General features: G+C 27.0%; 1 protein-coding gene across 7 annotated transcripts in view; it reads right to left on the bottom strand.

Annotated features, from left to right (window-relative positions):
• LOC145295845 (nose resistant to fluoxetine protein 6-like) overlaps nucleotides 1-15475 on the bottom strand; it is a 387176-nt gene that overhangs the window by 223381 nt on the left and 148320 nt on the right. For all 7 annotated transcript variants that reach the window (XM_080141605.1, XM_080141582.1, XM_080141591.1 and 4 more), the window contains exons 4-5: nucleotides 14611-14707; nucleotides 1508-1680 (exon numbers count right to left, since the gene is read on the bottom strand). In XM_080141605.1, the coding sequence (XP_079997731.1) occupies nucleotides 1508-1680; nucleotides 14611-14707 (270 nt within the window). The remainder of the gene's footprint in view (nucleotides 1-1507; nucleotides 1681-14610; nucleotides 14708-15475) is intronic.

The raw sequence follows: 15475 nt of genomic DNA, 5'->3' as shown, positions 1-15475 counted from the left end.
AAGAAATCATTCTATAAAAAACAAATCATTCTATAAAAACAAATCATTCTATAAAAAAGAATCATTCTATAAAAAAGAATCATTCTATAAAAAACAAATCCTTCTATAAAAACAAATCCTTCTATAAAAAACAAATCATTCTATAAAAAAGAAATCATTCTATAAAAACAAATCATTCTATAAAAAAGAAATCATTCTATAAAAAAGAAATCATTCTATAAAAAACAAATCATTCTATAAAAAAGAATCATTCTATAAAAAACAAATCATTCTATAAAAACAAATCCTTCTATAAAAAACAAATCATTCTATAAAAAACAAATCATTCTATAAAAAACAAATCCTTCTATAAAAACAAATCATTCTATAAAAAACAAATCATTCTATAAAAAACAAATCATTCTATAAAAACAAATCATTCTATAAAAAACAAATCATTCTATAAAAACAAATCATTCTATAAAAACAAATCATTCTATAAAAAACAAATCATTCTATAAAAACAAATCATTCTATAAAAACAAATCATTCTATAAAAAACAAATCATTCTATAAAAAACAAATCATTCTATAAAAACAAATCATTCTATAAAAACAAATCATTCTATAAAAAACAAATCATTCTATAAAAACAAATCATTCTATAAAAAACAAATCATTCTATAAAAAAGACATTGGATTGTTAGAAAAGTGTATTGCTCTAGAAAGAGATTATGCTGGTGAATAAAGTCAGATTTTGTTTAAGATTTACTGAGTAACATGTTATTTGAACACTTGTACAGATCTGTTAACTCTGAAAACTTCAATTTCAAGATATCAATGATCATTGCTTGTATTTTAAATTTTTTAACATTTTTTTCTGTTTGTTTTAATCAAAGTATTATTCACAATTTGTCAGCATATTGTTTTCAAATTCAAAATGAAGCGATAAAGAGAGGATGCTTTGTGCAGACGATTATGTGTGTGCGGGGATATTGTCATCAAACAATAACATAGATGCATTCAAAACAGACAATCGAGTGCACACTCTTCTACCATATAAAATGTATGTGAGATACACAAACATTATAACATCCAATTTAGTGTGACTTTCCCAAATTGGTCCCAATTATCCCAAGGGAATGAGATTAGCAAGGACCAAATAAGTGCATGAAAGGGGGGGGAGGGGGTAAAATTACATTCTCCGTTCATACTGGTTGTTGCTTCAAAACAGCATTGAAATTAGGTTCAATAGTTTTTCCTTCCTATTATACTGTCAGAGAGAGGAAGAAGGGAAACTCGAAGCAAAAGGTATTAAAAGGCATTGTTTTTAAACTCTTCTTTTGTTATCTATACGCACAAGAAACTCCAATAACTTTCCAAATTTGTATGAATCTTTAGATCTTTGGTAGATTTTACAAAATAAAAAATTGTTCTATTCAGAAGAGAGAAGGTAATTGTGCATTGTTTTAAATAGACAGAATAGTAAAGAACGCAGTGAAATTTAATTAAAAATAAATTTAAATACCAAAGATTTGTTGTGATACTGGTAGCACAACATGGATGACCTCACTGTCAGTTTCATGCACATCATTTATTAATGGAGATTGATCAGAAACGGTGTTGTCTGTTTGTTTGATCGCAAAAGCATCAAATAATGTTCCAACAACAACAAACACGAACAACACGAAACAGATGATTCTGAAAGGAAATGAGTAACAAATGAAATGAAAAGTAAAAAACATGAAAACAACTGAAATGAAAAGAAAAAACATTAAAACAAATGAAATGAAAAGTAAAAAACATGAAAACAAATAGAATGAAAAGAAAAAACATGAAAACAAATGAAATGAAAAGTAACAAACATGAAAACAAATCAAATGAAAAGTAAAAAACATGAAAACAAATGAAATAAAAAGTAAAAACATGAAAACAAATGAAATGAAAAGTAAAAAACATGAAAACAAATGAAATGAAAAGTAAAAAAACATGAAAACAAATGAAATGAAAAGTAAAAAACATGAAAACAAATGAAATGAAAAGTAAAAAAACATGAAAACAAATGAAATGAAAAGAAAAAAACATGAAAACAAATGAAATGAAAAGAAAAAACATGAAAACAACTGGAAAAGGAAAAACATGAAAACAAATGAAATGAAAAGTAAAAAACATTAAAACAAATGAAATGAAAAGTAAAAACATGAAAACAAATGCAATGAAAAGTAGAAAACATGAAAACAAATGAAATGAAAAGAAAAAACATGAAAACAAATGAAATGAAAAGTAAAAAACATGAAAACAAATGAAATGAAAAGTAAAAAAACATGAAAACAAATGAAATGAAAAGAAAAAACATGAAAACAAATGAAATGAAAAGAAAAAACATGAAAACAAATGAAATGAAAAGAAAAAACATGAAAACAAATGAAATGAAAAGTAAAAAAACATGAAAACAAATGAAATGAAAAGAAAAAAACATGAAAACAAATGAAATAAAAAGTAAAAAACATGAAAACAAATGAAATGAAAAGAAAAAAACATGAAAACAAATGAAATGAAAAGTAAAAAACATGAAAACAAATGAAATGAAAAGTAAAAAACATGAAAACAAATGAAATGAAAAGTAAAAAACATGAAAACAAATGAAATGAAAAGAAAAAACATGAAAACAAATGAAATGAAAAGTAAAAAACATTAAAACAAATGAAATGAAAAGTAACAAACATGAAAACAAATGAAATGAAAAGTAAAAAACATGAAAACAAATGAAATGAAAAGTAAAAAAACATGAAAACAAATGAAATGAAAAGAAAAAAACATGAAAACAAATGAAATGAAAAGTAAAAAAACATGAAAAAAAATGAAATGAAAAGTAAAAAACATGAAAACAAATGAAATGAAAAGTAAAAAACATAAAAACAAATGAAATGAAAAGTAAAAAACATAAAAACAAATTAAATGAAAAGTAAAAAACATAAAAACAAATGAAATGAAAAGTAAAAATACATGAAAACAAATGAAATGAAAAGTAAAAAACATAAAAACAAATGAAATGAAAAGTAAAAAACATGAAAACAAATGAAATGAAAAGTAAAAATACATGAAAACAAATGAAATGAAAAGAAAAAAACATGAAAACAAATGAAATGAAAAGTAAAAAACATGAAAACAAATGAAATTAAAAAAACATGAAAACAAATTAAATGAAAAGTAAAAAAACATTAAAACAAATGAAATGAAAAGAAAAAACATTAAAACAAATGAAATGAAAAGTAAAAACATAAAAACAAATGAAATGAAAAGTTAAAATACATGAAAACAAATGAAATGAAAAGAAAAAAACATGAAAACAAATGAAATGAAATTAAAAAAACATGAAAACAAATTAAATGAAAAGTAAAAAAACATTAAAACAAATGAAATAAAAAGTAAAAAAACATGAAAACAAATGAAATGAAAAGTAAAAAACATGAAAACAAATGAAAAGAAAAAAATATGAAACCAAATGAAATGAAAAGTAAAAACATTAAAACAAATGAAATGAAAAGAAATAACATTAAAACAAATGAAATGAAAAGAAAAAACATTAAAACAAATGAAATGAAAAGAAAAACATGAAAACAAATGAAATGAAAAGTAAAAAACATGAAAACAAATGAAATGAAAAGTAACAAACATGAAAACAAATGAAATGAAAAGTAAAAAACATGAAAACAAATGAAATGAAAAGTAAAAAAACATGAAAACAAATGAAATGAAAAGAAAAAAACATGAAAACAAATGAAATGAAAAGTAAAAAAACATGAAAACAAATGAAATGAAAAGTAAAAAACATGAAAACAAATGAAATGAAAAGTAAAAAACATAAAAACAAATGAAATGAAAAGTAAAAAACATAAAAACAAATGAAATGAAAAGTAAAAATACATGAAAACAAATGAAATGAAAAGTAAAAAACATAAAAACAAATGAAATGAAAAGTAAAAAACATGAAAACAAATGAAATGAAAAGTAAAAATACATGAAAACAAATGAAATGAAAAGAAAAAAACATGAAAACAAATGAAATGAAAAGTAAAAAACATGAAAACAAATGAAATGAAAAGTAAAAAACATGAAAACAAATGAAATGAAAAGAAACAAACATGAAAACAAATGAAATGAAAAGTAAAAAACATGAAAACAAATGAAATTAAAAAAACATGAAAACAAATTAAATGAAAAGTAAAAAAACATTAAAACAAATGAAATGAAAAGAAAAACATTAAAACAAATGAAATGAAAAGTAAAAAACATAAAAACAAATGAAATGAAAAGTAAAAATACATGAAAACAAATGAAATGAAAAGAAAAAAACATGAAAACAAATGAAATGAAATTAAAAAAACATGAAAACAAATTAAATGAAAAGTAAAAATACATGAAAACAAATGAAATTAAAAGAAAAAAACATGAAAACAAATGAAATGAAAAGAAAAAACATTAAAACAAATGAAAAGAAAAAATATGAAACCAAATGAAATGAAAAGTAAAAACATTAAAACAAATGAAATGAAAAGAAATAACATTAAAACAAATGAAATGAAAAGAAAAAACATTAAAACAAATGAAATGAAAAGAAAAAACATGAAAACAAATTAAATGAAAAGAAAAAAACATGAAAACAAATGAAATGAAAAGTAAAAAAACATGAAAACAAATGAAATGAAAAGTAAAAAACATGAAAACAAATGAAATGAAAAAAACATGAAAACAAATGAAATGAAAAGAAAAAACATTAAAACAAATGAAATGAAAAGAAAAAAACATTAAAACAAATGAAATGAAAAGAAAAAAACATTAAAACAAATGAAATGAAAAGAAAAAAACATTAAAACAAATGAAATGAAAAGTAAAAAACATGAAAACTGAAATGAAAAGAAAAACCATTAAAACAAATGAAATGAAAAGTAAAAAAACATGAAAATAAATGAAATTAAAAGAGAAAAACATGAAAACAAATGAAATGAAAAGTAAAAAACATGAAAACAAATGAAATGAAAAAAACATGAAAACAAATGAAATGAAAAGAAACAAACATTACAACAAATGAAACGAAAAGAAAAAACATGAAAACAAATGAAATGAAAAGTGAAAAACATGAAAACAACTGAAATGAAAAAAAAACATGAAAACAAATCAAATGAAAAGTAAAAAACATTAAAACAAATGAAATGAAAACTAAAAAACATGGAATCAAATGAAATGAAAAGTAAAAAACATGTAAACAAATGAAATGAAAAGTAAAAAACATTAAAACAAATGAAAAGAAAAAAACATGAAAACAAATGAAATCAAAAGAAAAAAAACAAATGAAATGAAAAATAAAAAAACATGAAAACAAATGAAATGAAAATGGTTGAGAACAAAAGATTTTTATAATTCACATCCCTATTAACTTACTATTATTATTATTAATTATTAACTTACCCACGAGGACAGAGTTAGACATAAGGTTTTTAATGTAAAAAAAATCCAGTTTTCCTAACTGATTGGGACAAAAATTGTATGGAAAGAGTCCAGAGAAAAATAGACTTAAATATTGTAAATATGACAAGTATTTAAATTGGTATGTAAAAAATTGTGTTTTAATGTTGCCATCACGTTTCTGAATCCAATATGGAATTCCAAATGAATCAGGTTTTATCTCCTTTAATCCTGTGCTTATTTGGCATGTTTTTTATTTCCGATTCATGAAGCCAATTGTAATTATGCAGAGTTATCTTTCTGCAATTGTCATAATGTGTTCTTTCTGTTTCTTTCACCATCAAAAGAAAAAAGTTGTTATTTTTCAAAGTAAATGTTTCATCTTTTTGGTTAACTTTCTAAATCCTGAAGTGGAGTATAAAGTTATACAGTTAACTTTCACCTGTTCTCATAACTCATTCTCTTTTTCCACTAAATGCAAAAGAGTACTTGTTTTATTTTGTGATTAAAAATAAAATCAATTTTTCTTATTTTTCATGATTCATAAAACGTGACTAGCTTAAGTTCAGAATAAAATCACGATTTTCTTTTAACGGTTAATTTAAAAAAAAATGTTTTGAACGCTGCTAACTCAATTTCTTTCACTACAGTTTGCAATTTGGAGACGGAATTGGTTTGTTGAGATAAGTGATTTCAATTTTAATCATGCTTTTTATTTTAGATTTAAAATATTAATAACTCCATTTTATTTCAGTATTTAATTTGTGTATTTCTGTTTTATTAAATGCTAGCTTTTTTTTTTTTCGTACATAAATGTTTATTTATCTACCGAGTTGATTGCAAAAATAGATTACGAATTGTACTCATTTTTAGTTCGTGTGAGGGGAATCTATCACCATACTTTCCCTTAAACACGTCTGTTGGACTTTTATTAAGTACAATACTTAATAGTTTTTTTTTAAATGGAGAGTAGAAAACGCATTGTGGATGCGTTATCGGCAGCTCCTGTTACTCTCGCTTCTTCTTATTTGTCCCTCAGTCCTCATTTTTTAATGAGTGATTTTTCTGACAAAGGAAGAAGAAAAAGCTGTTTTCTAGGCTGGCAGTATTTTGTGCGCACAGTTGGCTGAGATGGCGGAAAAAAAAACATGAAAACAAATGAAATGAAAAGTAAAAAACATGAAAACAAATAAAATGGAAAGTAAAAAACATGAAAACAAATGAAATGAAAAGAAAAAAAAATGAAAACAAATGAAAAGAAAAGAAAAAACATGAAAACAAATAAAATTAAAAGAAAAAAAACATGAAAACAAATGAAATGAAAAGTAAAATCATGAAAACAAATTAAATGAAAAGTAAAAAACATGAAAACAAATGAAATGAAAAGAAAAACATAAAAACAAATGAAATGAAAAGAAAAAAACATGAAAACAAATGAAATGAAAAGTAAAAAACATGAAAACAAATAACATGAAAAGTAAAAAACATGAAAACAAATGAAATGAAAAGAAAAAACATGAAAACAAATTAAATGAAAAGTAAAAAACATGAAAACAAATGAAATGAAAAGAAAAACATAAAAACAAATGAAATGAAAAGAAAAAAACATGAAAACAAATGAAATGAAAAGTAAAAAACATGAAAACAAATAACATGAAAAGTAAAAAACATGAAAACAAATGAAATGAAAAGAAAAAACATGAAAACAAATTAAATGAAAAGTAAAAAACATGAAAACAAATGAAATGAAAAGAAAAACATAAAAACAAATGAAATGAAAAGAAAAAAACATAAAACAAATGAAATGAAAAGAAAAAACATGAAAACAACTGGAAAAGGAAAAACATTAAAACAAATGAAATGAAAAGTAAAAAACATTAAAACAAATGAAATGAAAAGAAAAAAAACATGAAAACAAATGAAATGAAAAGTAAAAAACATGAAAACAAATAAAATGAAAAGAAAAAAACATGAAAACAAATGAAATGAAAAGAAAAAACATTAAAACAAATGAAATGAAAAGTAAAAAACATGAAAACAAATGAAATGAAAAGTAAAAACATTAAAACAAATCAAAAGTAAAAACATTAAAACAAATGAAATGAAAAGAAAAAAACATGAAAACAAATGAAATTAAAAGAAAAAAACATGAAAACAAATGAAATGAAAAGAACATGAAAACAAATGAAATGAAAAGAAAAAAACATAAAAACAAATGAAATGAAAAGTAAAAAAACATGAAAACAAATGAAATGAAAAGTAAAAAACATGAAAACAAATGAAATGAAAAAACATGAAAACAAATGAAATGAAAAGAAAAAAACATTAAAACAAATGAAATGAAAAGAAAAAACATGAAAACAAATGAAATGAAAAGTAAAAAACATGAAAACAAATGAAATGAAAAGAAAAACCATTAAAACAAATGAAATGAAAAGTAAAAAAACATGAAAACAAATGAAATTAAAAGAAAAAAACATGAAAACAAATGAAATGAAAAGAAAAACCATTAAAACAAATGAAATGAAAAGTAAAAAACCATAAAAACAAATGAAATGAAAAGTAAAAAACATGAAAACAAATGAAATGAAAAGAAAAACCATTAAAACAAATGAAATGAAAAGTAAAAAAACATGAAAACAAATGAAATGAAAAGAAAAAAACATGAAAACTAATGAAAAGTAAAAAACATTAAAACAAATGAAATGAAAAGAAAAAAAACATGAAAACAAATAAAATGAAAAGTAAAAAACATGAAAACAAATGAAATGAAAAAAAACATGAAAACAAATGAAACGAAAAGTAAAAAACAGTAAAACAAATGAAATGAAAAGTAAAAAACATTAAAACAAATGAAATGAAAAGTAAAAAACATGGAAACAAATGAAATGAAAAGTAAAAAACATGTAAACAAATGAAATGAAAAGTAAAAAACATTAAAACAAATGAAAAGAAAAAAACATGAAAACAAATGAAATCAAAAGAAAAAAAACAAATGAAATGAAAAGTAGAAAACATGAAAACAAATGAAATGAAAAGTAAAAAACATTAAAACAAATGAAAAGAAAAAAACATGAAAACAAATGAAATCAAAAGAAAAAAAACAAATGAAATGAAAAATAAAAAAACATGAAAACAAATGAAATGAAAATGGTTGAGAACAAAAGATTTTTATAATTCACATCCCTATTAACTTACTATTATTATTATTAATTATTAACTTACCCACGAGGACAGAGTTAGACAGAAGGTTTTTAATGTAAAAAAAATCCAGTTTTCCTAACTGATTGGGACAAAAATTGTATGGAAAGAGTCCAGAGAAAAATAGACTTAAATATTGTAAATATGACAAGTATTTAAATTGGTATGTAAAAAATTGTGTTTTAATGTTGCCATCACGTTTCTGAATCCAATATGGAATTCCAAATGAATCAGGTTTTATCTCCTTTAATCCTGTGCTTATTTGGCATGTTTTTTATTTCCGATTCATGAAGCCAATTGTAATTATGCAGAGTTATCTTTCTGCAATTGTCATAATGTGTTCTTTCTGTTTCTTTCACCATCAAAAGAAAAAAGTTGTTATTTTTCAAAGTAAATGTTTCATCTTTTTGGTTAACTTTCTAAATCCTGAAGTGGAGTATAAAGTTATACAGTTAACTTTCACCTGTTCTCATAACTCATTCTCTTTTTCCACTAAATGCAAAAGAGTACTTGTTTTATTTTGTGATTAAAAATAAAATCAATTTTTCTTATTTTTCATGATTCATAAAACGTGACTAGCTTAAGTTCAGAATAAAATCACGATTTTCTTTTAACGGTTAATTTAAAAAAAAATGTTTTGAACGCTGCTAACTCAATTTCTTTCACTACAGTTTGCAATTTGGAGACGGAATTGTTTTTGTTGAGATAAGTGATTTCAATTTTAATTATGCTTTTTATTTTAGATTTAAAATATTAATAACTCCATTTTATTTCAGTATTTAATTTGTGTATTTCTGTTTTATTCAATGCTAGCTTTTTTTTTTTTTTTTTCTCGTACATAAATGTTTATTTATCTACCGAGTTGATTGCAAAAATAGATTACGAATTGTACTCATTTTTAGTTCGTGTGAGGGGAATCTATCACCATACTTTCCCTTAAACACGTCTGTTGGACTTTTATTAAGTACAATACTTAATAGTTTTTTTTTAAATGGAGAGTAGAAAACGCATTGTGGATGCGTTATCAGCAGCTCCTGTTACTCTCGCTTCTTCTTATTTGTCCCTCAGTCCTCATTTTTTAATGAGTGATTTTTCTGACAAAGGGAGAAGAAAAAGCTGTTTTCTAGGCTGGCAGTATTTTGTGCGAATAGTTGGCTGAGATGGCGGAAATTTTCTGTTTCTATGTCTATCCTTGTAGCCATGTCACTAGTAAGGGTGCTGGAGGTAAACGTTTTGTCTGGGCTGACGTTATCCACCTGATAGTCAGGGACCCGAACCTTGGATTAACCACTAAGGAGGCTGTCCTATCAGCAGGTGCAAAGTACTGGGGCTGCTGTATTGCCATTTGGTGAATGGATTCTGGACCATGCAGTAGCTTCTGGTGGGGCCTCTCGATGCCATACTAGTGGGTAATTGTTACGGCTTTACCTTATCATTAGCTACAAATTAAAAAAAAAATTCTTCGTTTCTTTTTCTCTCTTAATTTCCCCTCTCTTGTCCTGCTCTAAGTAAATCTGACGACCTAGTCCACAAATTTCAAAATTTCATCATGACAAGTTTCAAGAAAAAATTCACGATTAAACCCGGTTCTCCAACTTCCAACATAGACCCCTACTACCATGTCTCCTTCTCCAACATCAGGGGTCTACGTTCTAACCTTCCAGAGGTTGAAACCCAATTACAGGAGACTAAACCAGACCTTTTATTTTTAAGTGAAACTGGCATTGGACAGGCTATTTCCCTAGAAGAGTTTGCAATTAAAGGATACTCTAACTTAACTTCTAAATCTGACCCCCAAGATCGCCATGGGCATGGAATATGTGCCTATATTAAAGATAGCTTTCCATGTGGTAGGGACATCTCCAGGGAAGATCCTAACTTACCCTATATGTGCTTCCGGGTTGCTTTAGCTCACACTACGGCATTTTTATTTACTCTCTTTCGCCCCCACAACAGCGGAGTTACTATCTTTAAAAGCATATCTGAGAAAATTGATAAAGTCCTATCTGCTTATCCTTCAGCTAACATTCACGTATGTGGAGACTTCAATGTTCACAACGTCGAATGGTTGACCCACTCAAACAAGACCGATGATGAGGGGAGGTTCTGTCATGATTTCTCCATTGCCTATGACCTCACTCAGATTGTTCAGGAACCCACCCGTGTGCCCGACAATGACGGCCAGTATGCGAGCCTACTAGACCTTTTTCTCACAACTTGCCCTGAACTATGTTCAGTTTCTGTTCTGTCGCCTCTTGGATCTTCCGACCACTCTGTTGTATGAATTAAGATAAAAATGAAATGTAATAAGTCCCCAGACGTACCTCTCCATCGTACAGTATATCGATACACTATGGCTGACTGGGATAGCTTCCGTACATTTATAACTGATCTACCTCTGCATTCCATATTTAAAAAGGATGTGTCCTCTATAGTATTAGACCTGACGGAATGGTTAATTGTAGGTATTGATCGTTTCATACCCTCGAAAAAGTTTCAGCAAAAACCTAACAGCCAGCCATGGTTCTCTCCAGAATGTGCTGCTGCCATTGCGCACAGAAATCACTTTTTCCACTGTTTCCAACGTAATAGATGTATGGAAACTAAAGCCGCTTTCAGGACTGCCAGCAACCATTGTAAGAAAGTAATAAAGAGCGCAAGATGGTTGTATGCTCAATCTGTTAAGTCCAAAGTAGCTGAGCAGCGGCTTGGTTCCCACCAGTTTTGGCAATAGCAAACAGAATTCTGAACAGAAGCGTGTGCTCCATCCCAACTATCATCAATGGACCTGAGGTAATCTCGTCAGCATCAGACAAAGCCAAACTCTTTGTCAAGAACTTTGCAGCTAATTCTACCTTTTGCGATCAAGGCCGCCAACCCCCAATATTTCCTCCTGTATCTGAAAACACACTATGTGATATACGTATATCTGTACGTGATGTTGCCAAGCTAATCAAAAACCTTGATTCCAGTAAAGCAACTGGCCCGGATGGTATTCCAATTGTAGTACTCAAAAAACTTCAACCTGAACTAGCGCCCATACTTACAAAACTATTTAAACGTTGTCTTAAGGAGAATAGTTTCCCATCTCCCTGGAAAATTTCATCAGTATGCCCTGTATTTAAGAATTCAGGTGATCGCTCATCCCCCTCTCAGTACAGGCCAATAAGTCTCCTGTGCGTCATGAGTAAGTTGCTGGAATCTGTGTTAAATACAGAAGTAATCAACCATCTCAACAAAAATAACCTTCTTAGTGACACTCAATATGGTTTCCGTTCTGCTAGATCTACAGCAGATGTGCTTACAGTTATATCTCATAGGATTAGCAAATCTCTTGACGGAGGCAACCTTTCCAGGGCAATTGCTCTTGACATATCTAAGGCCTTTGATAGGGTTTGGCATAAAGGTTTACTTCATAAGATCTCTAGCTATGGTATAGCTGGAAATGTCTTCTCAATTATTAAATCATTTCTTTCTAATAGGTTCATAAGAGTAGTAGTTGAGGGGCAAAAATCAGAAGCCAACAGTATTAATGCCGGTGTCCCTCAGGGGTCCATCCTGGGCCCAACTCTTTTCCTGATCTACATTAATGATCTTCCAAATCACATCCTTACATCATTTGTACACATTTATGCTGACGACACTACCATTTATGGTAGCACATCTAAGACAGTAAACGACCAAGTTCTCTCCAATTCTCTCTCCTCTGATCTTGAGCATGTAGTACAATGGGGAAAGGAGTGGCTGGTTACTTTTAATGCATCTAAAACCAAGCTTCTCTCTTTACATCATCAACATTCTGATCCCCATCTGGCATCAATTGAAATGAATGGCTCTCGTCTTCAGGAGGCCTCAAGTTTTGACAAGCTTCTGGGCTTGACCATTACTCCTGATCTTAAATGGAACACGTACATCAAATCTGTTGCCAAGGCCGCTGGAAAAATGGTGGGATCTTTCTATCGATCCAGTAGATATCTCACTGCTGATGCAATTCTCTATTTATATAAGAGCCAGGTACGTCCAAGGATGGAATACTGCCACATCTGGGCAGGAGCTGCTAGAAAGGACTTGTCCTGCCTTGATAGAGTTCAAAATAGACTTCGTAGCCTCGTAGGAGATGTCCTTTTCTCTTCCTTGCAACCTCTATCTCACAGAAGAGATGTTGCGAGTTTGTCTCTGATGTATCGTTATTTTCATGGAAAGTGTTCGACTGAGCTTCAATCTATGGTCCCCCCTCGCAAAACTTTCACAAGAAACACTCGTCTAGCTGTAAACACTATCAATAATTCCCCCCACTCTTTATCTGTGCCTAAACCTAAACGTAGATTCCATGAACAAAGCTTTTTTCTTAGAACTGCACGCCTGTGGAATTGTCTTCCGTTTTCCTGCTTTCCGGCTGACTACAATATGGTTGTCTTCAAGTCTAACGTAAATAAGTTCTTGATGAGCCGTTCCATATAAGTTATCAAATTTAACAAATTTTCATTACTAATGATTATTATATTGTCCAATTTCTACTGTACACTCTTTAACCCTTATCCTTGAGTGGCCTCTTGGCCTTGATAATGTGTTGATACCTATGAAAAAAAAAAAAAAAAGAAAAAGTCCAATGTGAACAAGTTCTAATTGAATCGTCCCCCTAAGTAATCCAAGTCACAAAATTCCCACTGTTTACTATGCTAAAATCACAATGACTAATGTATACCTATTAACCCTTATCCTTGAGTGGCCTCTGGGCCTTGATAAGTGGTGACACCCATGTAAAAAAAAAAAAAAAAAAAAGAACACCAGCAATAGTGTTGATTGTTATTTTAAGTCAGTATCTCTACCTCTTAGGAAATGCATCGATTAAAAAGAAAGTCTGTATTAATGAATATGATCTTCAAAATATTAAATCACAAATATTAAAATCAGTATACGATGCATTAAATTGTCAAATAATCAAAATATTAAAATCAGTATATGATGCATTAAATTAATTGTCAAATGTTTAAAATATTAACCTCTGTCATTTAATGCTTAATATGAGGCATTCAATTGTCAAATATATAAAATTTTAAAATCAATATATAAACTCATTAAATTTATTGCCAAATATGTACAATATTAAAATCAGTATATGATCCATTAAATTATCAAATATTTAAAATATTAAAAAAAATCAGTACACACTGCATTAAATCAATTGGCAAATATTTAAAATATAAAATCAATTAATTTAATGAATCATATACATATTGTAATATTTTTAATATTTGACTATTTAATGCATTATATACGGATTTTTAATATTTTAGATATTTGACAATTACATTTATGCATCATGTGCAGATTTTAATATTTTAAATATTTAGTCATTTATTTAATGAATGTGTTTTCTTTCAGAAGAACTAAAAAAATTAAAATAATGTTTGTTCATGCAGCAAATCCTGAAATGGATTGTAACAGTAAAAAATATCCTCAATATGAAGCAGTGAAGAAAATTAAGTAATTTTTAAGAAAATTGTCAATAATTGACAGTGATTGAAATAAGATTTAACTGATGAAAAAAAGAAATAAAAATATATGAATGTTGGTGATAAGAAACCTTGATCAACTGCCGTTTATGAAATTAAATGTTTATTTTCTTATGTCAACATGTAACCACCCCCAAAGTAAGAACTGGCTGCATTTTGTTAAGAAATTAGATAACAAAATAAGTTTTTTTTATTTCTAAATTATCCAGGATGATAATATGGAGATTTAGTTTTAGTTACGCAAAAAGAGTCTGTATATACAAAAAAATATGAAAAATTAAAAAGATATTGATTTTGAAATAAGCAATTTCTGTTGAAATTTGAACGAGTGTAATTCTTTCGAAAATTATCATGATAAACTAGTTTCACTAAAGACAAATTATTGCAAAGAATGTGAAAGATTTACCAAAGAAAAGTTTATAAAAATCAATAATTTAAAATAGCTTACATTGCAATAATAGCTTTTGTATCAAAACGTGGTTTTTGTAGGCAATGAATGGTTGCATTTAGTTGGTCACCCAGATGATAAGGCAGCATATGAAGACCTACAAAAGACAAAAATGACTTCTGCTTCAATATTTCTTTTAAATAAGGGTCCAACATTTGGATTATTCAGACTACTACTTGGCTGATAGAATGAGAACAATCTACCCTCAAAGCTTAAATAAAGAAATCAGTTAAAAATTTTGTACAAATTCCTGAATAAAGATTTTTAAGTTTGAACAGATGAACCCAAAAAAGATTGGAGTTGATATCAATCAAAACAACTACGATGAGAAATTAAAAATTTTTAAAAAAAGAATTTTTTTTAAATTTTAAATATTAAAATTTTTTTTTTTTTTAATATTTTAAATATTTGATAATTTTATTTATGTGAAAGCCTTCTTCATTTTAGAAATATTTAAAAATACGGTTTTCATAAATATGTATGACCAAAATTATTCCCAATCATTGTACAACTGACTACTCCTGCTGTTTGTCATATAGAAACAATGTGTAAAGTTGCTTGCATCAGCAGGAGCCAAATCAGACAATTTAGTTTTGCCGGATTTTGATCATACATGTTGTACGACTAAATTGTATAATTATTTGCTATTAAAGCAACTTTTACACAGATGAGCTACTAGGTTCATCAGTGCAAAAATTCTTGTATTATTAAAATAAACAATACAACGAATTTACTCAAGTTTTGGTCAAAGTTATTTCGGTAAATATCTTTTTAGCTTCATACCTAAAGATATTTGCACAAAATAAACTATTTCTTAAAAATATTATTTCTTAAGACAGAAAGTAAACAAAGTAAATAGAAATAC

Source organism: Euprymna scolopes, chromosome 2 (genome assembly GCF_053919585.1).
Source record: "Euprymna scolopes isolate OS-2025 chromosome 2, ASM5391958v1, whole genome shotgun sequence".
Classification (NCBI taxonomy): Eukaryota; Metazoa; Mollusca; class Cephalopoda; order Sepiida; family Sepiolidae; genus Euprymna; species Euprymna scolopes.
This window is presented reverse-complemented; position numbering and strand designations above follow the sequence as displayed.